The sequence below is a fragment of the Eumetopias jubatus genome, unplaced genomic scaffold (assembly GCF_037043125.1).
Source record: "Eumetopias jubatus isolate StellerSeaLion01/CBP00866 unplaced genomic scaffold, mEumJub1_p1.0 scaffold_13, whole genome shotgun sequence".
Classification (NCBI taxonomy): Eukaryota; Metazoa; Chordata; class Mammalia; order Carnivora; family Otariidae; genus Eumetopias; species Eumetopias jubatus.
The window spans coordinates 76,815,635-76,838,660 of NW_028274819.1; the positions used below are offsets into that span (position 1 = coordinate 76,815,635).

Sequence of the window (23,026 nt, forward strand, 5' to 3'; positions counted from 1 at the left end):
CTCACGCTCTCTCCGGCATTTAGTCCAAGGGAACTGATGGAGTGTTTGAACTTCGCACTTGCTTTTATTGTTTCAGTCATTCTATCCCATTGCCACTGGAGACATCACAACCCACGGCCAACATTTCCTCCTCGATGCGGCCCGCCCCTTTGTAGAGTCCTCAGAGCCGTGCGGTAGTCGGCAGCGTTAGCAGCCCCGGCAGTTTCAGCGATGCGCTACCTTGTGACGTCAGCGAGGGAAGAGGCGGATTCTCTCCTACTACCGGAAGACGTCCGCTTTTTTGATTGGCTACTCAAGACGCCCGTTAGGATGTGTTGCCTTTTCAGTGTGCACTCCGAGCGTGGGCGCCCCTGTGGGGGTGTGTGCAGGGGTTTCTAGACCTGGCACCAATACCCCAAGCCCCTTCCATCAGGGGTTCGGCTTAGGGTCGCCCCTGGTGGGCGGCTCTCGAATCTTAAGGAAGAGCTCGAGAACCCGGACCCCCCCAGGGCTGCGGAGGCCCTCTGGATAGGCAGGAAGATGGCGGCAGCGTCGGTCTCTGCGACTTCTCGTTCTCAGATCTCGGTAAGAAGCGGCTGACGTTCAGATAGGCTCAGTCCTGGCGCCTCTTTGCTTTTCCTCACCCTTCAAAGCGCTCTGGGCCCAGAGTCTCACCCCATTCTGGGGAACGGCCGGGGATGCCCCTTGCTCCCCGGATGTTCACTGCTCCTCTGTGGAGGCTGCACCCTTACCTCGAAACAGGCCTGGCCCGTCCATCCCCTCTGCTCCTTTCACCTTCCGGCCTAGCAGCGCAGGTTGCCGAACTTTACCAGGATTCGCTAGGGTGTCTACCCACGCCCTGGCCTTGGGAAAACAGTGCAGCTTTGGTCACGTGGGTGTAACGGCCCCTCTTGGAAACTCGCCGAGACCAGGTAGGCCCATGAGTTGGCTTAATTGGCAGCTGTTGAATAGTCCTCAGTATCGAGTGCTTATTAGTTGCTGCTTGTGCTGATTCCATTGCCTGCAGTGCCTCCCGTCGCATATTCCCAGTGACTTTGTTCTTGCTTGTACCCAGAGCGCGCGCTTTCCGCCTCCGGTGTTACTGTGCAGCGTGTACATGCCGTTCTAGAGAGGCGACAGGGAGAGCTGAACCTAAACATTGTTTTCGCCTCTCCAGGGGCCACCAGCCGGTTCAGTCACTATCTGTCGAATTGGAATGTCAGCGCTTAGTGTTTGGGGATCCGCCACATTGGGAATAGGCAGAAAATGGGGGGAGGCTCAAGTGAGAGCCGTTGTATCTTCATTTAGCTAAAGCGGAGTGCCTGGCATACTTTGAGGCTCTAAGATTACACAGGTGAATGAGGTAGAATCCCTGCGTTGAAGGAGAAGACACAGGAGAAACTGCATGTAATTAGGCTGTTACGCAGTTCAGTTTGATAAATGCTGCTATGGTAGAATAACTTAGGCATGAATGGTTAGTAGTTCTTGGGTGTAAGCTAGAAACAGTTTCCTAGTCGGGAAATGGAGCTAGCTAGCTGGGTGGGAAAGGAATTGTAAATGCTTGGCACAAGAACTGAAAAGAAAAGAAAAAGGCACCACAGGCGTTTCTAGGTATATGCCAAGATAATAGGAGCTTTCAGGAAACTAAATAATTAGGAATGAGCAGAGGTCGTGTGGTGGTAGAGTTGGGTGAGATGAATTGTGGAAGTAGGTAAAAACGTGAAAAAAGAAGTGAGGGAAGAAAACAGGGAACTATCAGGGTAAAGTTATGTCATAGACCCTAACGGGGAGAAGTTTAGGGAGCATTAAGAGCAGTCACCTTGGGGAAGACAGTTTTCCTCAGTTTCAGCTTTTGGTGACTTAAGGTTTATGATAATGAGGCCCGAAGTAACTCAGTTTCTGCAGAATGGGAGTCGAGATTGCAGAGCAGTCAGGGAAGATTAAGGAGAAGGAATGAATGAAGCACTTAAGAGTTCATTCCGGAATTAGTTCAGTAAAGGGGAATATAGAAAGAGGAACTATTAGGAGGAAGTGTCCCTAAGTAGATGGATGAGATTATATAGGAGTTGTGATTAAATTTAAATGGGAGAAGGTGGCTTTTCACTGCTTTCAAAATTTAGCACTTAGAGACTGAGCAAGAAATACTCCTGTGTTAATTGAGTTGTACTCTGCTAAGTCCACCTAGCTGAGCAGTGGTACTGGGATGTGCTGTCAACCCTTATTCCTTAAGGTGGCCTGGGCATAAATTTCCTAGAGTGTTTAGTAGAAAAGCATATATATTTTTACATGCTAAGCTCAGCTTTAATTGTATTCTAAATATCAAGAATACACTTTTCAAATATATAGGATCTTTTGCAAATCAAAAGTGTAATGACCTTAATTTGACTTGCTACATCAAAATGTCTAATTTGGAAGTCAGTTTCAAAACAAAAATGACTAAATTTACTTTATTAGTGTATAAGAAATGGCCCTGCTCAGTTTAACTGTCCTGTAAGAAATAAGGCTGGCATTTCCAACAAAATTAAAAAAGCATTTAGCTTAGCAAACAGCCAATCATAAAATAAGAGAACACAAAAATACCTTTAAAACTACAGCATAAACTCAAAGGCTATTCATATTCAGATTTTAGGGTTGTATTAACAATCATATTTAAAAAATTCATATGTATTCAACACTCATCACTCATAGACCCAGCTTGGAGCTTGCTATATAGTACATAGAGATGCTTTTACTAGGCAAGGATTTTTAACAGGCAAATTCACAAATGGCATTCTTGAGAAAGCAGCGACTATGTAAATCTCAAATGTGAACAGTGTGGAAGGAGGTGTAAGTTCAGATTGTTTTTTGCAACAGCAGCAAGAAGAGTAACAACAGCAGGTAACATGGACTGAGTGATTGCTGCGTATCCTTTCCGTAGTGGCCGCCTCAGGAAAGCAGCTATGACTGGGCACAGTGACGTTAAGTAGAAGTATAGGCAGCATAGTCTTGAAATAGAAGAGTATGTTCCTTTCTTATTTTCTCAGTATCCATAGTCAGAACTCTTCTGTCACTTTGGACTTAATGCTAATCTCCTGACTGGTCTCTCTGCCTTTTTAACCAGGCCCTGTAACTAATGTGCTCCATATTTTTTTCTCTTAAAAGGTTTATTAATATATCATAGATTTTTTAATACTAAATATATGAAAGATTTATCTTTGAGAATAATAAAATGGATAACTTTATGCTTCTTCGTGCTTCCTGCTTTTTCTCTCATACATACCACCACCATACATTTTGAGAATATAAAATATATAGTATTATCTGGCAGTCATGGTTTTAAATGCTTTTCATATATTAACTCATTAGTATTTCCATTTTTGAATGAGCAAAATGAGGCACAGAGGTTAAGTCAAGTTTACACGACTAGTAAATGGTAGAGCCAGTTTTGTTGTTCACTGGTTTGCCAGGCATTCAAAAACAATTCTCGTGATCATCCCTACGTGTTCCACAAGTGCAAAAATTTCTCTAAAGCAACAGTTTTCAAAGCATAGTCCGAAGACCTTTGGGGATGCCTGAGGCCCTCACAAGAGGGTCTACTATTACCTTCCTTACCCAGCCACTTTGTGGGAGACCAGCTTTTCTTGTATATCAACCAAAATAGCATATCCAGCAGAGTGAATGCAGAAGCAGATATAAGAATCCAGCAGCCTTCTTTAAGTTAAAAATTAAAGAGATCTGTAAAAATGTGTTTTAAAAAAAAGTCACTCCTTTCATTTTTTTGGATGACAGTCATTTTTCGTTCAAAAATTATAGTTATGGTAACATCATGGGTGTATCGTTTTTAAATTAGTAAGTATGTTAACATTTAGATATAACCCACATGAAGAAAAAGCTTTTTGGGGTCTTCAGTAATTTTTAAGAATGTAAAGGGGTCCCAAAACCCAAAATGTTTGAGAGGGGCATCAGTGGTTTAAACTGCAAATTGAGGGGCGCCTAGGTGGCTCAGTCATTAAGCTTCTGCCTTTGGCTCTGGTCATGATCCCAGCGTCCTGGGATGGAGCCCTACATCAGGCTCCTGCTCAGCGGAAAGCCTGCTTCTCCCTCTCCCACTTCCCTTGCTTGTGTTCCTGCTCTTGCTGTCTCTCTCTCTGTCAAGTACATAAATAAAATATTTTTAAAAATAAATATATAAACTGCAAACTGGGCTGTGGGTTACAACTGGGTGGTGGGTTGTGGAATATGTTTAGTGACTAAGGACATAATTTTTTTTTTTTTTTTTAAAGAATAAAGAGAGAAAATAGTTCAGGAAACAGACCTGTGATTGAAATGGCAGGGTCATAGAGGGTGCATCTTTGGCTTTCTTTGATAATGCTGAATGGTTTTCCAAAGCATTTGTACCAGTATGTTCCCACCAACAGTTCCCTTTAATCCATATCTTCTTGAACAGGTGGTATTGTCTCACTTTTGAATTTTTGCCAAGAAGAGAGTGTGAAATGCTATCCTGTTCTTGTTCTCACGTGTGCTCCCCTGATCAGTGGAGAAGATGCACGTTTTACTTTTTCATAACTTTGCTAATAGTTTTTTTCTTCTATGGAATACTTGTGTCTTTTGCCTGTCTTTAATCGGTTTGTCTTTTCCTACTGATTTATAGTCATTGTGTATTCTGGATGTTAATGCTGTATTCTAATTAGTCTTTGGCTTGTCTTTCACTTGTCCAAGATCTCTTGATGGGAGCTACTAATGTTCGTGGGGTGAAATTTATTAGTGTTTCCTTTTTATGTTCAGTGCTTTTTGGTTAAGATATTCTTATAGCAAAGGCCATTAATGAAATTATTATGTATTTTCTCTACAAGTTTTTAAAGTTGGGACCTTTTAAGTCCTTAATATGCGCGAAGTTAATTTGTGTGCTGTGTGGTAGGGATCTAGTTTAATGTTTCTACTTAAGATATGCAATTTCTCCAACATTACTTGTTAAATTTATCTTTCCCCAATGGTTTGCATTTCTAGCTATCAGTATATTTCTGTATGTGTATGTTTGTTTTACTGGGCTCTTTGTTCCATGGTTGTATTTCTCTCTCCTTGTATCTATACTCAATTAAGGATTCTCCTTTTTATATTTCTGAGAGAGTACCTGCCTGTCTTCCTTGTTCCTTCAAGAGAAGTGTTAGCTATTCTTGGTCCTTTGCTGTTCTTTAATAGAAATTATAAAATCTATTGGAATTTCAACTGAAACTGCATTGAATTTCCAGTTCAATTTGGTAATAACCAATGCCTTTAAGATATGAATCTTGTGTTTTGTTACTCCAGTTTTTTTGAACTTTAACATTTTTCAGTAAAATTTTATAATTTCAGGTCTTGTGTATCATTTATTAAATTTATTTTTAGTTTATTTTTTATATATTTTCATAAGTGCCGTTTTCTAGCTGTTATACAGTACTGTTATACATTCTTTCATATTAATTTCACTCAGCAATTTGTCCTAAACTCTAATTCTAATAATTGAGGATTCTTTGGTATTTTCTATTTAGATGATCATAACCTGTGAAATTTTTATTGTTTTCAGTCTTAACATTTATTACTTCCTTTCATTATCTTAATATGCAGGCTATGAAATGCAGCACAACTTTGACTAGAAGTTGCCTTGCAGATATCTTTCCTTGTTCCTGAATTTAAAAGGAATGTTATAAATTTGTACCATTAAATATGTTGTCATGTTTTTTGGTAAATTTTCTTATTACTGTAGGAAAATAGTTCTTTAATAATGGCTCGATATTGAATTTTATTGATTACTTTTTTGCATTTGTTGATGATCATATGGATTTTCACATTAAAGTGAAATGGGTGTTCTAATGTTCACTCGGTTTTAAACATTCCTGGAAAAACCCCATTTTGAACATACTATATTATTTTTTTCTATATAGTTGAGTATGGTTTTGCTAAATTGTATTTAAGTTTTTATGTACCGGATTTCTTCAAGCCATGTTGCTCATTCCATTTGAAAAGAAGGCAAATAATACACACTTCTTATCATCCTTCATACTTAATGCAGTGCCATACACAGAGATGTTCAATAAATAACTTGAATCATAAGTGTTCCTAAGTAGGAACTAAAGTTACCAGGGAAGAAAGTGATCAGGTAAAACATTTTGCCTTCAATCCTGAAAGTTTCTCTTAGAATCATATCATTTTAGTTGGAAGAATACTTATTGAATGCTTGGGGTCTTGGAAAGCATACTGATTAGGAGTTAGACTCAGGATATTAAGGATAATAGCTGTGAGACCTTAAGCAAATGGTTTAAGTTTTCTTAGCTTGTTTTTTTCACCTACAAAATGGAAACAGTAATATTTGCTATGCTTCCTTCAGTGGTTCTTGTAATAACTAAAGGAGAATATGAGTGTGCTTGGAAAAAATATGTTGACAAATCTGAGGTTCTATGTTCAGTGTTCTGAAAAATTCCAAATACATTTTTCTGAACTCTAAAGTGAAGATACTTTCTTACTTGTCAGGATTGTTGTGAGGATCAACTAAGATAAAGGAAATGTAAATTGTAAAGTACCATGCAAGTTTGAGGTTTGTGGTTGTTTTTATTTTGCATATGTATATATTGCATGTATATGGGGGGGAGGGCCTAATTCTGCTTGAAAGATCCTTTGCCCTTCAGTAGTTCTCAGGTACCCATGATTGAATGGCATGTGGCACTGAAAGTAAAAAGAATTCACTTGAAATCTTCTTTCATCTCAGATGGCTGCTATCTTAAGAAAGGTCTCTTGGCAGGGTTAGCTCTTGATAGGCAGCTATGGACTTAAATGGTAAACAATTTCATACACTAATATAAGACTTTAAATGATGAGTACCTCACTCTGCCTAAACTGTGTGTATAGTGTGGTTTATGCTGAACACCAGCTTTCTTTCTGGGAGTCAGGAATGTAACCAGCACCCAATGAAAACCTTGGCCACTGAGTCTAAGGGACCTTGGTAGAAAACACTTCACAAAAGTTGTCACTATTAGTTGCTGGAGGAATTAAGCACATCCTGTAAGCAGCTAGAGAGGAATTTTGAAAGCTTGTGCCTGATATCTTACAGACTTCAGCCCCATGGGTCTTTTGCTTTTGCTATTTTGCTTTGTATCCCTTTGTTGTAATAAATCCTAGAGATGAGTATAACTATATGCTGAGTCCTGTCAGTCCTTCTAGCAAATCATCGAACCCTGGGCTGCTCCTGGGGACTGACAAGTCATGGTGACAGTAGTTGGAACATTCCCAAAATTCAAGTTACCAGACACCAGCCAAGAACCAGCTTTGAAAGCAGACATCTCTAAGTATAGCAATCGCATGTCTGCTATGTTAATCCTTTCTGCACAGTCTCTCTATGACATTTGTGCTCTTTGTTGTTTGGTATAAAGGAAATTATATTTTGTAATTTATATTTTATAAATATATGTAACTATAATTTACTTGAATAGAATAATTCAATTTTATAGACAATGTGCAGTTTTTCCTGTTTTGCAGAGGAACTATATAATTAATTCATTCAACAGATTTATTTTTTTAACATATAATGTATTATTTGTTTTAGGGGTACAGGTGTGTAATTCATCAGTCTTACACAATTCACAGCGCTCACCATAGCACATACCCTCCCCAGTGTCTATCACCCAGCCACCCCATCCCTCCCACCCGCCGCCACTCCAGCAACCCTCAGTTTGTTTCCTGAGAGTAAGAGTCTCTTATGGTTTGTCTCCCTCTCTGGTTTTGTCTTGTTTCATTTTTTCCTCTCTTTCCCTATGGTCGTTGCAAGTGGCTGCATAATAGTCCATTGTGTGTGTATACACACACACACACCACATTTTCTTTATCCATTCATCTGTTGATGGACATCTAGGCTCTTTCCATAGTTTGGCTATTGTGGACATTGCTGCTATAAACATTGGGGTGCACATACCCCTTCGGATCACTACATTTGTATCTTCAGGGTAAATACCCAGTAGTGCAATTGCTGGGTCGTAGGGTAGCTCTATTTTCAACTGTTTGAGGAACCTCCATACTGTTTTCCAGAGGGGTTGCACCAGCTTGCATTCCCACCAGCAGTGTAGGACAGTTCCCCTTTCTCCGCATCCTCGCCAACATCTGTCGTTTTCTGACTTGTTAATTTTAGCCATTCTGACTGGTGTGAGGTGTTATCTCATTGTGGTTCTTGACTTGTATTTCCCTGATGCCAAGTGATGTTGAGCACTTTTTCCATGTGTCTGTTGGCCATTTGGATGTCATCTTTGCAGAACTGTCTGCTCATGTCTTCTGCCCATTTCTTGATTGGATTATTTGTTCTTTGGGTGTTGAGTTTGATAAGTTCTTTATAGATTTTGGATACTAGCCTTTATCTGATAGTCATTTGCAAATATCTTCTCCCATTCTTTCGGTTGTCTTTTGGTTTTGTTGACTGTTTCCTTTGCTATGCAAAAGCTTTTTATCTTGATGAAGTCCCAACAGTTCATTTTTGCCCTTGCAAGGGCCTTGCCTTTGGCGATGTGTCTAGGAAGAAGTTGCTGCAGCTGAGAGGTGGAAGAGGTTGCTGCCTGTGTTCTCCTCAAGGATTTTGATGGATTCCTGTCTCACATTTAGGTCTTTCATCCATTTTGAGTCTGTTTTTGTGTGTGGTGTAAGGAAATGGTCCAATTTCATTCTTCTGCATGTGGCTGTCCAATTATCCCAACACCATTTGATGAAGAGACTGCGTTTTTCCATTGGACATTCTTTCCTGCTTTGTTGAAGATTAGTTGACCAGAGTTGAGGGGTCCATTTCTGGGTTTTCTGTTCTGTTCCATTGATCTCTGTGTCTGTTTTTATGCCAGTACCATACTGTCTTGATGATTATAGCTTTGTAATAGACGTTCAACAGATTATTAAATATCTTTATCAAGTGTTTTTATGGGAACTTAAACTCAATTTTCCTGGGTCAACTGGGTGTCGTACAATCAATTCAGTTCTGCTGCTGACTAGGCTGGAGATAGTGCAAGCCCCACACTTTAAGGGGCCAGCTCCCACATGACTGCCCCTACCTTAATCCCAGGTGTCCTGAAGGTAGGTTTTTTTACTTCTGCCCAGTCAACTACAAATGAAGGAGTTTCCATGACCCTTTTTCCTCACATTTATTAATTTGCTAGAACAACTCACAAAACTCAGGAAAGTGAGTTATGCTTACAGTTAGTTGTGAGGGTTTTTTTTCTTTTTTTTTTTTTAATAGAGGATACAACTCAGAAACAGCCAAATGGAAGAGACACATAGGGCAAGATATAAAGGGGCTTCTATGACCACTCTGGATGCTCCTGGAACCTCATTGTTCAAGAGTTTTTATGAAGGTTTCATCAGGTACTTACGATTTATTCAATCATTGGCCATTAGTAAATGAACTCAGTCTCCAACCCCTCCCTTCTCCTGAGGTCGGGGTGTGGGGCTAAAATTTCTAATGCTAATGACTTGTTTGGTTTTTCTGCTACCAGCCTTCATCCTGAAGCTATCTAGGGGGTCCCACTCTTGGTATAACAAAGACACTTGTCACTTAAGAAATTCCCAGAGTTTTTGAATCTCTGTATCAGGAACCAAGGACAAAAACATTTTTTTTTTATTCTACAGGGCATAGAGATACTAAATATATCAAGTAGGAATAAGCATTTTTAAAAAAGAATAAAGGTGACAGAGTGACAGAAAGGGGCTACTTTAGGTAGAATAGTCAGGGAAAGTCTTACAAGACTTCTGAGCAGATGACTGAGTGGTGTGAGAAAGGGAGTTTTCCAGGTAGATAAACGTAAGAAAAGAAAACAGTGTACTGTGCATTTTAGAAACCCAAAAGTAGGTCAGTATAGCTGGGAAATAATGAGGGGGCAGAGGGGTGTGGAGAAAGAGTGGGAGGGAATGAAGTCAGAGTTAGTCTGAGGTCAGATATGTGGGGCCATGAAAGCCATGGTAAGGAGACACCTGGGTGGCTCAGTCAATTGAGCTTCCACCTCTTGAGTTCAGCTCAGGTCATGATCTCAGGTGGTGAGATCAAGCCTCACGTCAGGCTGTGCGCTTAGCTGCAGAGTCGGCTAGAGATTCTCCCTCTCCCTCTGCCCCTCCCCCTGCTCATGTGCATGTACTCGTATGCTCACTCTCAAATAAGCAAGCCATGGTGAGAATTTTGGATTTTATTTTGTGATGGAAATCTATTGGAGGGTTTTAATTAGGGGTATTACTCTAATACACTTTTTTTAAAAACAATCATAACGATTAATACTTGGAGACGGGCTAAGGGGATGTGGACAAGAGTGATTAGGAGGCTACTAATGCCGTCTGGACAACAGATCACAGTGGTGTCAAACCAGGGCATTAGTAGTGGAATTATTGAGAAATTGGAGAGTTTCCACATATAAGTGAGTTCATACAGTGTTTGTCTTTCTCTGTCTGGCTTCATTTAACATAATGCCTTCAAGGTCCAGCTATGCTTTTGCACATGGTAAGGTTTTCTTGTTTTTGGTTTTTTTATGACTGAATAATATTCCATTGTATATGCCACAACTTCTTTACCCATTCATCCATCAATGGACACATACTGCTTCCATGTCTTGGCTCTTGTAAGTAATGCTGCTATGATCTGAACTTGGAGGTGCAGGTGTCTCTTCAGGTTACTGTTTTCATTTCTTTTGGATATATACCCAGAAGTAGAATTGCTGGATTATATCGTTGTTCTATTTTTAATTTTTTGAGGATCCTCCATACTGTTTTCTATAGTGGTTTTATCGATTTACAATTCCACGAACAGTGCGCAAAGGATTCGCTTTTCTCTGCATCCATGCCAGTTTTTGTAATCTCTTGTCTTTTGGATGATGGTTAGTCTTAACAGGTGTGAGATGATCTGTCATTGTCGCTTTAAAGCAATTTTTAAAAATTTACCTGTTTAACAGAGAGAGAGAGAGCGCGCGCCCCCAAGCAGGGGAACAGCAGGCAGAGGGAGAGGGAGAAGCAGGCTCCCCGTTGAGCAGGAGAGCCCAATGTGGGGCACGATCCTGGGATCAGGACCTGAGCCAGAAGGCAGACGCTTAACCAGCTGAGCCACCCAGGCGCCCCTCTCATTGTGGTTTTATTTGCATTTCCCTAATGACTAATGAATGTTGAACATCTTTTCATGTATCTGTTGGCTTTGGAGAAATGTTTCGAAAAGGACAAATTTTGAACTGATAGTACACAAGAGCTAGCAGGCAGTGAATTTAATGAAGATGGTTTATTTTCATTTTGTTTTGGTTTGTGTTTTTTGAAGGTAAATTATTTATGCATAATCCTGTTAATATCCGTGCAGTGTTCAGTAATCTAATAAAAATTGTTTTGAAAATCGTACGTAAATTTGCAGGTGTTTTATGTTCATACATATATGTTGATAAGGAATACTTCCTGGCCAGTTACTTTGAATGGTAGTTGTTAAATGATATAGGATTCTAGTAGGTTGTATGAAGACCTAAGGTTCTCTGTGAGGAATCATTTGAAATTAAGCTAAGTGATAATTCATGGTGCTTTGTAAGAGCTTTGGCAGTATAATATATTTTAGGAATTGAAAACTCACCCTGTTTTCCAGCCACCTCCAAAAACCTGATGTCAGCTTGACAAAAAGTTTGAAAAATACCAACTCTTAGTCCTGTTGCATGTGAACATACTTTTTACTGTTGACTGAACATTGATTTACTTGAGTACCACTTTGAGACTTACCTCTCTTTTCCAAGTCTTTTCTCTCTTTTTTAGTTTTCATAGCCATAGTTTGTGTTTTGTATTTGCTTTCTTAAATCAATTGGAAAATTGCATGGTTTTACATGGAAACAGTCTTTGATTTTTAATAAGATTTAGATACAGTGTGGTTTTCTTTGTTTATTCCAGGAGCTTGTTTACCATTATTGTAAATATTCTTTGTCCCTTTGTACTTTTCTGGGCACAGATTATTCTGTGCTGTATAGTATAGTTCTCCAAAGGTAAGAGTCGAGAACTTATTTTGCTGTGGTTATTTGAATAAGAAAAATAAATGAGAATTTTGAACAGCGAGCAGTTTTATCTTTCACCTTAGCTTTCGGTTTCTCCGTTACTTCCCCCACTCTAGGTGTCTCTCTACCGATAGGAAGTCATCTACAACTAACAAAATGCCACAGTTAGCATCCCCTGCAACTGAAATCATGTGGAACATAATCCCTAATTGAACAGAATCTCATTCATAATAGAATCGTGTTTGTGTGGAAATAAAATTTTAGATTTGGGTATTTGATATTTCTGATTGCCCCCCTCCTACCTCTTTTTCCTAAGTATAAATTTTTTGAAGCAAGAACTATGCCTTTCTGTATACCACAGAGTCTTGGACATTTGATAAATATTCAGGAATTATTTAGTTGATTGGGGAGAGATTAATTCATTTTGTAGCAGTTTCAGATACTGTAAAAAGATAATATTTACTTTTCTGAATGTATATTTTACACTACATATTTTAAGTAAAATATTAAATTTATTATGAGTATCATATTTAAGTATTTCTGTGCAGCATTTCTATTCAAGTTGTTTGAACATTATTTCCTTTTTACAGTGTCTGGCATATGGCTATATTTAGACACATAAGAAACACTTAAAAATTTTAAAATAATGATTGAATTCTGTTGTGTATGGTCACTGGGCTTTGTTTTTTCTGTCATCTCTATCAATGGAACATGAGCACTACAATTCTGTCAGGAACAATTGTGTGTGTGTGTGTGTGTGTGTGTGTGTGTATTTACATTCTATTTGCAGTTTAAAATTTTAAAAGGTAATTTCTATATTTTTATTTTTCAGAACATCTTAGTTGAACCCTCAAGGTCTAATGGAAGTATGGTTCGCCATTCCTCATCTCCATATGTAGTATATCCACCTGATAAGCCTTTTCTTAATAGTGATCTACGACGCTCCCCAAATAAGCCTACATTTGCCTATCCGGAAAGTAACAGCAGAGGTAATAGAGCCTAACAAAATGGATGTGGTTTTTTTTGTTTATCCACTGCTTTAAAACTCTTGTGTCTTCCATGTATTTTAAAATTAGAGGAGTGGCACCTGGGTGGCTCAGTCAGTTAAGCATTCAACTCGATTTCGGCTCAGGTCATGATCTCAGGGTCGTGATTCTCTCTCTCTCTCCCTGTCTCCCACCCCTACCCTACCCACCCCCCCTGCTCACACACATGCTCTCTCTCTTTCAAAAAAAGAAGAGTATCTATTTCCCCTTACCTATTTTTAACCTCCTCAAAATACAGCACTTTTCTTTTGTTCACTGATTGTTAGTATCATTCACCAAATCATCAAGGCTAAATACTTTGAGAAATTTAGAACTGCTCTGTCATATGCAGTATCAGGAACCAAAAATCAGTATTTTTGCCTTTGAAATATCCCAAAGATGTATTAGTTCTTTCTCTTCATTCTCATTGCTTTGGTTCAGACTTTCATCATCTGTTGCATAGATAATTGTGGTACACTCCGAAGTAATTGCTTAGCCTGTGGTCTCCCTCTCATTCCCATTTAAACAACATTCCTGCCATCATCTCTCCTACTTTAAAGAAATTTTAGCACCTCTCCACGGCTTACATAACAAAGTCCTAGATGGTTTTTTGTTTTGTTTTGTTTTGTTTTAATCTGGACTCTACCTGCCTTACCAATTTCATCCGTATCTTCTCTTCTGTTCTTCCTTACCCACACATCCTTTGCCCTGGCTACTTTGAAATATATTTGTTCCCAAAACTTGCCATCTGTATTAGCTTTCTTGCTGCCTTAGCAAAGTACCACAGCTCAGCAACTTTAACACAAATGTGTCATCACACAGTTTCTGTAGGTCAGAAATCTGGATGGGCTTAGCTGGGTCTTATGTTTAGGGTCCTATGAGGCTGAAATCAAGGTGTTGACTGGGCTGTGTTCCTTACTTGAGAGTCAGGGAGGAATCTGCCCTCAGCTCATTCAGATTTTTGGCTTGTGGTTATAGAGCTGAGGTTCCATTGTCTTGCTGACTTTTAGTCAGGGCCAGTCTTTCCTCCTAGAGGCTGTCTACATTCCTTTGCTTTCTTTATGGCCCCTTTCAGGAATGGTGGGTCACGTGTCTTTCATGCTTCATATCTCTTTGTTCAGGGTCCTTTCCCAAAGGCCTTTTGCCATATAGCAGGTATTCAGGGTTTGAAGGGTTAGGACATAGGTATCCTTGGGTGTCCATTCTGGCTGCCACACCAGCCACATGTCAAGCTTGTAAGTCTTTCTCATGCTGTGCGCTCTTATTGAAATCTTTCTGTTGCAGAATTGTACTCTTTAAAATCCACATTATGTATTATTTATTTTGAGAAGTCTTCCTCTCTACCAGCTTCCCCAGCACATGGACCTCTTCCTGCTCTCCTCAGATGTCTCTTCTAAATTCACTTGGGCCTTCATTTTTTGTCAGGGTAAAGCGAGTAGTGGCTTCCTTGTCTGCCCATCCCATACTGAAGGTAAATATCATTGGCCTGATAGAAAAAGTACTGTAAAAGCATAATGGATCATAATGAATATCCGGAGGCATTGCTTAAACAGTTCACACCACCATGCTCTGAAGGGATAAGAAATGCTGATTTACTGTTTACACATTATTTTTTCTTTTGTTTACTTTCCTCTTCATCTCCTTTTTTCCTCTTTTCTCACATGTTCTTTGAAACCAATAGTGACACAGCAGAATGTAGCATTATCGCTAACACGCTGGAGTAAACATTTGCTGACTTTCTGCTTTATGAATAAATCTGCCCCATTTAACTTATTATTTTCATTCAGTAATTACTTTTCTCTGAACTTTTTTTTTTAAAGTTTCTTTAGATAGAAGGAAAGAACAGACCTAGATATAATATTGTAGTGGAAGAATTGGTATCTAATTCCTAGATCTTGTATTCCTGCTAGAACTTTGTTGCATGATTATTTTTGTGTGTGCTTATTTTTTAAATAAATTATTACTAAATCTTAACATTTTTATCCAGTGAGCTTCAGTTATTTATTCTTTGCTTTTTTACCATATGTTGTTTGTATGTTATACAATTCTTATTTTTCTAAATTGCCAAAGTCTTTAGCTGCTGTGTTCAGATGAGTAGCATTTTATTACTTGTTTTATTAACCATTGAATTAATTAGCATTTTCCTAATTATCATCATCTTTGAGACACTATATCCTGTAAGTAAGAGGTTTCTGGTTAGTAAGTTGAGCACTGAATATAGATATTCGTGCAAAACACAAGACTTCCATTTGAATGAGTGAAGTCTTAATTTGAATAGATAACTCTATATGATAAACTTTTCTTCTTTACATGTAATAAATGCTTTTATTGCACTAATACATTACAGTAAAAAAAACTTGTTATTCTTTAGTTCTAGTTTAATATATTTTCATTTGATAAATTACCGTTTCACTTTGCTATCTAATAATCACTTTGAAAATATAGTTTGATTAATGCCATGGAAAGAGATAATTAAACTATGTTTCTTGTAATTCTCATTTTCATATTCATTTTGAGTTTTAGAAAAGAGATGAGCAAGAAATTGGAAGTTATTACTGCCTTCAAAAAATGTATTGTCCTTGGGACCCCTTTTTTTCCCCTCCCCCTTGGAGCCCTTTAAAAAAATGGTAACTAATGTCAATCCAAAAAAGTTTAACCCATTGGTCATGTTATTTAATACATTTCAAGTGACAGTATTGTGCAGAATGTGAACATTTGAAGCAAGATAACTATGAGGCAATTCTGCTAGGCCAGTGCTTTCTAAACCTTTCACTTACCCTAGTCCACGTGGAAAATGAAATGGTAACACATGTACAGCACATGGAGATAAACTGATGGGGTTGATGGGAACTAGTCTGGGGTCTTCCACTGTGCCAGGCCACTCATGGCCCCTGTAAGAGCTGAGAGAGAAAACATCTTGACCTATCTATTACAAATTTGTGTCATACCTGTTGGAAAAAGCTCAGCATTATTGTCACCAGTGAGACAAGTCAAGTTATAACTAGTGTGCTAGGTATTGATAACAATTTACTGCCCATCTGTTCTTCTAAAGCACTGGTTCTCCAGTTTTTTAATTCAGGAAACCCTAATTAACCCACTGCATGTTTACATAAATAGAATAACTGTTTTCCAAATTTAAAAAATAAACTGCTAAGAGTGACATTGTTTTATTTTATACTTTGTAAATCTCTTATTTCTGGCTTAATAGAAAACTGCTTGATTCTCATTTATTTTTGCATTCCATTTGTGTTAATAAATTGTTTTAATTGAAGTATGTGAAAAAAATCTGGCCTTACACGGATATGTAGGCAGAAAAGAAGTAATACTTTTAATAGCCTTTCCAACAATTTGTGGATATTTTTATTTGATATTACACCAAAACTTGGCAAGTGGTTTCTTAAAATTTTAGTTGCATTGTGGAATCTGAAAACATCATGGATTTTTTTTCATATTCTGGGACCTCAGGACCACCTACATGGTGAGAGATTAACTCAGAAGACTTACAAGTTTCAGAAGTGGTTGTAATTATGGCTGACGCTTAATACAGTAGAATCTAGAGAAACCGAGATGCAGGCTTCCAAATTTCTCCCTCATGGGGGTCACAGAGAAAAACACTTCTTCCTCTAGCAATAAACTGCATAACATGTGTAGTGTTTCTGCCCAGGAAGGCCCAGTTAAGGCTCAGACACTATGGCTTTTATTTGGAGCTAGTCACACAAACACTTTGCACCTGCACAAACAGTCATGATATTCACCATAAAATACTTTTGTTTATGCAATCAAGGCAGACTTGTGCAGCAGGATTTAGTGCCTTAGACATACAAAACCTTATTAATTAGTAACTTAGGGAACATTCCAAGAGCCTAGTTTCCAGAGGCTAGCCAAGGTTCAGGCATGCTGTATAAATTTTTTTTGTAAGAATTTATTTTTTTAATTGAAGGATAGTTGACATACGTAGTGATTTAACAATCCTATATATTATACTCTTCTCACCACAATAAGTGTAGTTTACTGTCACCATACAGTGTTATTGCAGTATTATCGGTTGTGTTGCCTATGCTGTACTTTTCATCCCTGTGACTTACTATAACTGGAGTTTGTATCTTTTAATCCCCTTCACCTATTCTGCCTTATCTCCCACTCTCCTCCCTTCTGGCAACCACCAGTTCTCTGTATTTATGAGTCTGTTTCTGGTTAGTTTGTTTGTTAGGGTTTTGTTTTTGTTTTTGTTTTGACTCTACATACAAGTGAAACCATACAGTATTTGTCTTTCTGGCTTACTTCATTTAGCACAAAACCCTCTAAGTGGACCCATGTTGTCATGAATGGCAAGATTTCGTTCTTTTTATGGCTGAGTAATATTCCATTATGTATATATGTGTGGAATATGTAATACCCCACTGTATATACCACATCTTTATTCATCTATGGATGCATGCTTAGACTAGCTATTATAAATAACGCTGCAGTAAACATAGGATTGCATGTATCTTTTCAAATTAGTGTGTTTTCTTTGGGTAATCAGTAGTGGAATTACTGGATCATATGGTATTTCTTTTTTTTTTTTTAAGGAACCTCCTTAATGTTTCTACAGTGGCTTCCCCAGTTCATATTCTTATCAACAGTGCATGAGGGATCCCTTTTCACATCCTTGTCAACACTTGTCATTTCTTGTCTTTTTGATACTAGCTCTTCTGACTAGTGTGAAGTGATATAGTGGTTTTGACTTGCATTTCCATGCTGATTAGTGATGTTGAACTTCTATCTGTTCATGTGTCTCTTGGCCATCTATATGTCTTCTTTGGAAAAATGTCTATTCATGTCTTCTCATTTTTGATTGGATTATTTGTGGATTTTTTTTTTTTGGTGTTATGTTTTAGGAGTTCTTTGTCTATTTTGGACATTAACCCCTTATCAGCATACATGATTTGCAAATTTCTTCTGCCATTCAGTAGGTTGCCTTTTCGTTGTGTTGATGGCTTCCTTTGCTGTGTAAAAACTTTTTAGTTTGATATAGTCTCAGTAGTTTATTTCTGCTTTTGTTTCCCTGACATAAGGAGACTTATCCATAAAAGTGTTGCTAAGGCCAGTGTCCAAGAGATTACTGCTTATATTTTCTTTTAGGAGTTTTATAGTTTCAGGTCTCAAAACATTTAGGTCTTTAATCCATTTTGAGTTTATTTTTCTGTATGGTGTAAGAAAGTGGTCCGGTTTCATTCTCTTGCATGTAGCTGTCCAGTTTTCCCAGTACCACTTATTAAAGAGTCTGTCTTTTCCCCAGTGTATGTTCTTGCCTCCTTTGTCACAGATTAACTGATCATATAAGTTTTAAGTTTATTTCTGGGCTCTCCATCCTATTTCATTGATCTGTGTGTTTATTTTTGTGCCAGTACCATACTGTTTTGATTACTCTAGCTTTGTTGTATATTTTGAAATCTGTGATTGTGATACCTCCAGCTTTGTTTATCTTTCTCAAGATGGCTTTGGCTATTTAGGGTCTTTTATGGTTCCATATAAATTTTAGGATCATTTGTTCTAGTTCTGTGAGTAATACCAGTTGGTATTTTGATAAAGATTACATTTAATCTGTGGATTGCTTTTGGCAGTAGGGACATTTTAACAATTCTTTGAATCCATGAGCATGGTATGTCTCCTTTTTTGTGTGTTGTTGAGAAACGCTGAAATAATTTGGTGATATATAAGCCATTCCAGAATGTAGAAAAGGAGAGCATATACCTCATATTGGGTCTTTTTGTTAATCCAGCACATTTTTGATACTACATTTGCTGACATACAGAAATAAAATGGTGTGTTCCAGCCAATTGCTCTAAAAGCTGTAAGTGCAGAAATAAAATACTAGCAAAATCATTCACTGTGAGGTATAATCTAATGAAGGAATGCAAGAAATGTTTGGTATTACAAAGTTTTAGTAGTTCAGAAGAGGTTTAAAAAAACCTGAATTGATGGGGCACCTAGGTGGCACAGTTGGTCGGGTGTCCGACCCTTGGTTTCAGCTCAGGTCATGATCTTGTGGTGGGATCGAGCTCCACATCAGGCTCTGTGCTCAGAGAGCAGAGTCTGCTTGAGTTTTTTTCTCCTTCTCCCTCTGCCCCTCCCCACCGTGTTTTCTCTGTCTGGAATAAATAATCTTGAAAAAAAAACCTGAATTGATATTTAAAGGCATATATTAATTTTCCCATCTCCTATTGCATTTGTTATCTAATTACTCCAGGTTTTTTAGAGAATAGTTCCTTTAAATACTAATCTTTTATTTTTAAAGTAATCTCTATACCCCACACAGGGCTTAAATTTACAACCCCAAGCTCAAGAGTCACATGCTCTACCGACTGAGCCAGCCTAAATACTAATCTTAAATCTGGACTCTTTTCCTCTTCTCCTAGTCTTTTCCATTGATTTTTCAGGTTTCTGCATTGTATGTGTTTCATTTCTGTGTTCTAATTACACTATAGTCCATTGCATAATAGAATAAGCTGACTATATTATAAAATGTATCAGTCTCCTGTTTGGGGCCTGTAACATTCTAGGCCCTAAAAATTCAGTGAATGAATGAACTACATTAATAAACGGAAAAGTATACCTTGTTTTGAGTAAGAAGCCTCGATTTTTACAAGATGACAGTTCTTCCTACGTATTATATGGTTTACATGACGTTTCATGTAAGTCATTGTTTAGGCGAAATGTTTCTGAATATTTAATTGGTAAGAATAAATTTGAAATGTTTTAAAGATTTCTGTAGTGTGAGAGACTGGCAGTATCGATGTTTATAAGGTTTTAATAGTTAAAACAGTAGAATAATAATAATAATGAAATCAGAATAAAAGCCCTGAAACTGTGGTTTCAGGTATGTGTGTGTGAAACTTTGTAGTGGGTATGTGTGTGTGAATAATAATTACATCTGTATATATTGGTACCTGTGTGAATTTGGTATATGATACAGATGCCATTTAAAGTTCTTCCTTCAGTACCAAAGTAACTTTTATTTCACTTAAAGAATTAAATGTAAACATATGTGAAACTACAAGTACAATAAAGGAAAATATAAAGTTTATATATTCTTGAAGTTATAGAAGAATGTTCTACCTATATAAAGAACTTGATGTGAAGTATTGTTATGATGATATGAAAAATCAGAACATCTTTATACCAAAACTGACAACATCTAAATTGGCAGCTACATTTTCTGGAATTAAAGACCGATAAAAAAGTGATGGGGGGGACTTTTTCTTAAGGAATTCAAAAGAAAATTAACCAATTGTATATATAAATTTTTAATAGAAATGCAAAATGAAATAACCAGAAGTAGCTTTTGTTTTTTAATCAAAATAACATATTGTAATTAATAATGGTATGTGTTGCCAAAGACACATACATCTGGTGAAAGTATATATTGATACAGCCTTTTATGAAGGTACCATTTTTCAAGAGCCTTTCTAATACGGGTATTTTTTTGACCCAGCAACTTAATTTTCAGTTTTTAATTATTGATTATGAGGAAATAATCTTTTAAAATTATCTGATTGTATGAGGGAATGCTCACAGTTTCATAGTGCTAAAGTGAAAAAGAAAACTTAAATAAATTTTGATCTCAGTTTATTTTATGCATATCAAAAAAGATTGAAAGCAATAGCCAAAGTGATAGTCATTATCTCTTGGTAGTAGGAGTATAAGTTGTCCTTTTTGTTGTATTTTCCTGTGCTTTCTATAGGGAATGTGTATTACTTTTATAATCAGAAACTTTGGGTGGGGGGGCAGTTTAAAGAATAATTAGAGGGGCGCCTGGGTGGCTCAGTCATTAAGCATCTGCCTTCGGCTCAGGTCATGGTCCCAGGGTCCTGGGATCGAGCCCCGCGTCGGGCTCCCTGCTCCGCAGGAGGCCTGCTTCTGCCTCTCCCACTCCCCCTGCTTGTGTTCCCTCTCTCGCTGTGTCTCTCTTGCCAAATAAATAAACAAAATCTTTAAAAAAAAAAAAAAAGAATTAGAATTTTTCCTATATAATGAAAACTTGAGATTTAAAAAAATAGTCCTTCTTGTGCTTGAGATCTTTAACTCTGCAGTTGGATTCTGCATGTGATCCTATTAATGAAACAGAAGAAGGATTGGTAGTTAATGTACTTTTGGACGGTTAGGAATTTTGTATGATTAGCTAAATATTTTTACCATTTTATAAAATCTTTAAAATGTTTTACCATAATTTGGTTTTTGAGTAGTGCATTTCAGAGACTCAGAATATGTCTTTAAATGGATATTTAAAAAAAAAACAATTATGTGGCAGTAATTAGCATTTCATTTTTCCCAAAAAATGATTCTCCCCTGGGCCCACCCATATTTTATTTTTTATTTAGATGAGTTCTTTTTTTTTTCATTGAACCTTCTCCATATATATTATTCATGTTTGGATTTCGCAGCTATATTTTCTGCTCTGAAGAATCTTCAAGATAAGATTCGACGCTTGGAACTTGAAAGGATTCAGGCAGAAGAAAGTGTGAAAACCTTGTCTAGAGAAACAATTGAATATAAGAAAGTATTGGATGAACAGATACAAGAAAGAGAGAATTCAAAGAATGAGGAGTCAAAGCACAATCAAGGTTTGTTTAATTATGAAGGAAATGAAACCTACAAATACACAAAATACAAAATGAAATACACAAAATAAGTATTGTAAAATTATTCTAAAAGCAATTTCATGTTCGTATTTTCTAGTAGTCAGTCTCTTTGGGCACTCCAGAATTGCATTACACTCACGTGCATTTTGAAGAGCACATCCTGATGGTCCTGCATTATATTTACTGACCGAATTCAAGACAAATTGGACCTAGCATATAGGAAGAGAGTGACTTAGGTCATCTGAATAGGCTTCTAGAACGACTGGAAAGTGTTTGTTGTATACACAGTAGAGTTAATTCCCATTAAACAGCTTGTTACAACTGTTCCATGAGTGAGTTAATTTCTGCTTTTCTTATGTATTCTTTTTAGAACTGACCTCTCAGTTGTTAGCTGCAGAAAATAAGTGTAATCTTTTAGAAAAACAGTTGGAATACATGCGCAATATGATAAAGCATGCAGAAATGGAAAGGACATCTGTCTTAGAAAAACAGGTATGATACATCACAGATTTGTTTTCAGGAACAGTTAGTTATGGGGAAAATTAGACTGATCTAAAGATCTTTTTTCTCAGTAAAGACTCAGTTCTGTTATAATCATTTCTCCTTTTATCCTAATCACTGATAGCAGTCCCAGTAGTTCATCTTGAGGAACAACTAGTGTAAGCTTTGAGGGAAAATGCGATTTGTTTCTTCAGCATAGCTATAAAGAGGTTTCCTTTTTTGGGCGCCTGGGTGGCTCAGTTGGTTAAGCGACTGCATAAAATCTTTAAAAAAAAAAAGAAGGTTTCCTTTTTGGCTGACCTTCACACAGCCTGCCATATCCTCTGCATACAGCTTTGATAGCTTCTGGCTTTTGAACAGTGTAACAGCCCAAGACTGAAATTACTTGAATCATTTATAGGGTGGGGAAGGGGTTAATCAGTTCAATCTGCCACATGATTGGAAATGGGAAACATTATACACAGTAATATAGTAACTCTTTCATGGGGGTTATTGCAGTTCTTAGGTTAGAAAGCATCTACAAGAGAAGAGTAAAATGTTTTGATTAGTGTATCTGTTAGGCATATATAATAAATGTCTTTGAACTAATAACCTTGTTTCATTAGTAAGTTTTAAATAGCCCATTTCATAAGAATGGTTCCAATACTGGAAATAAAATATGATTTATGCCAATTTTTAACAGTGTATTTTTTAGGGCAGTAACTGTCCACTAAGGTGGATTGAGGGAATTGATAGTTCACACAAATTCCTGGGAAAATTACAGTTTTACTTTATCTTACTCAAATTTCTGTTAGTATGACACTTATTGCCATGGTCTTATAGATGAAGATACACTGTTTAAAAATTTAGGTACTTACTGTTTTGGCTTTTTTTTACCAACAGACCCCAATTTAGGCTAGTTTAATGGTTTACTCTGTGA

The 23,026-nt window shown here is 37.4% G+C and overlaps 1 protein-coding gene across 1 annotated transcript in view; it reads left to right on the forward strand.

Moving 5' to 3' along the window:
• Positions 1 to 294: 294 nt before the first annotated feature.
• Positions 295 to 23,026, forward strand: part of CEP57 (centrosomal protein 57) — a 37,979-nt gene continuing 15,247 nt past the window's right edge. The window contains exons 1-4 of the mRNA XM_028119637.2: positions 295 to 564; positions 12,790 to 12,946; positions 21,409 to 21,588; positions 21,977 to 22,098. Of these exons, the coding sequence (XP_027975438.1) occupies positions 520 to 564; positions 12,790 to 12,946; positions 21,409 to 21,588; positions 21,977 to 22,098 (504 nt within the window). The 5' untranslated portion in view covers positions 295 to 519. The remainder of the gene's footprint in view (positions 565 to 12,789; positions 12,947 to 21,408; positions 21,589 to 21,976; positions 22,099 to 23,026) is intronic.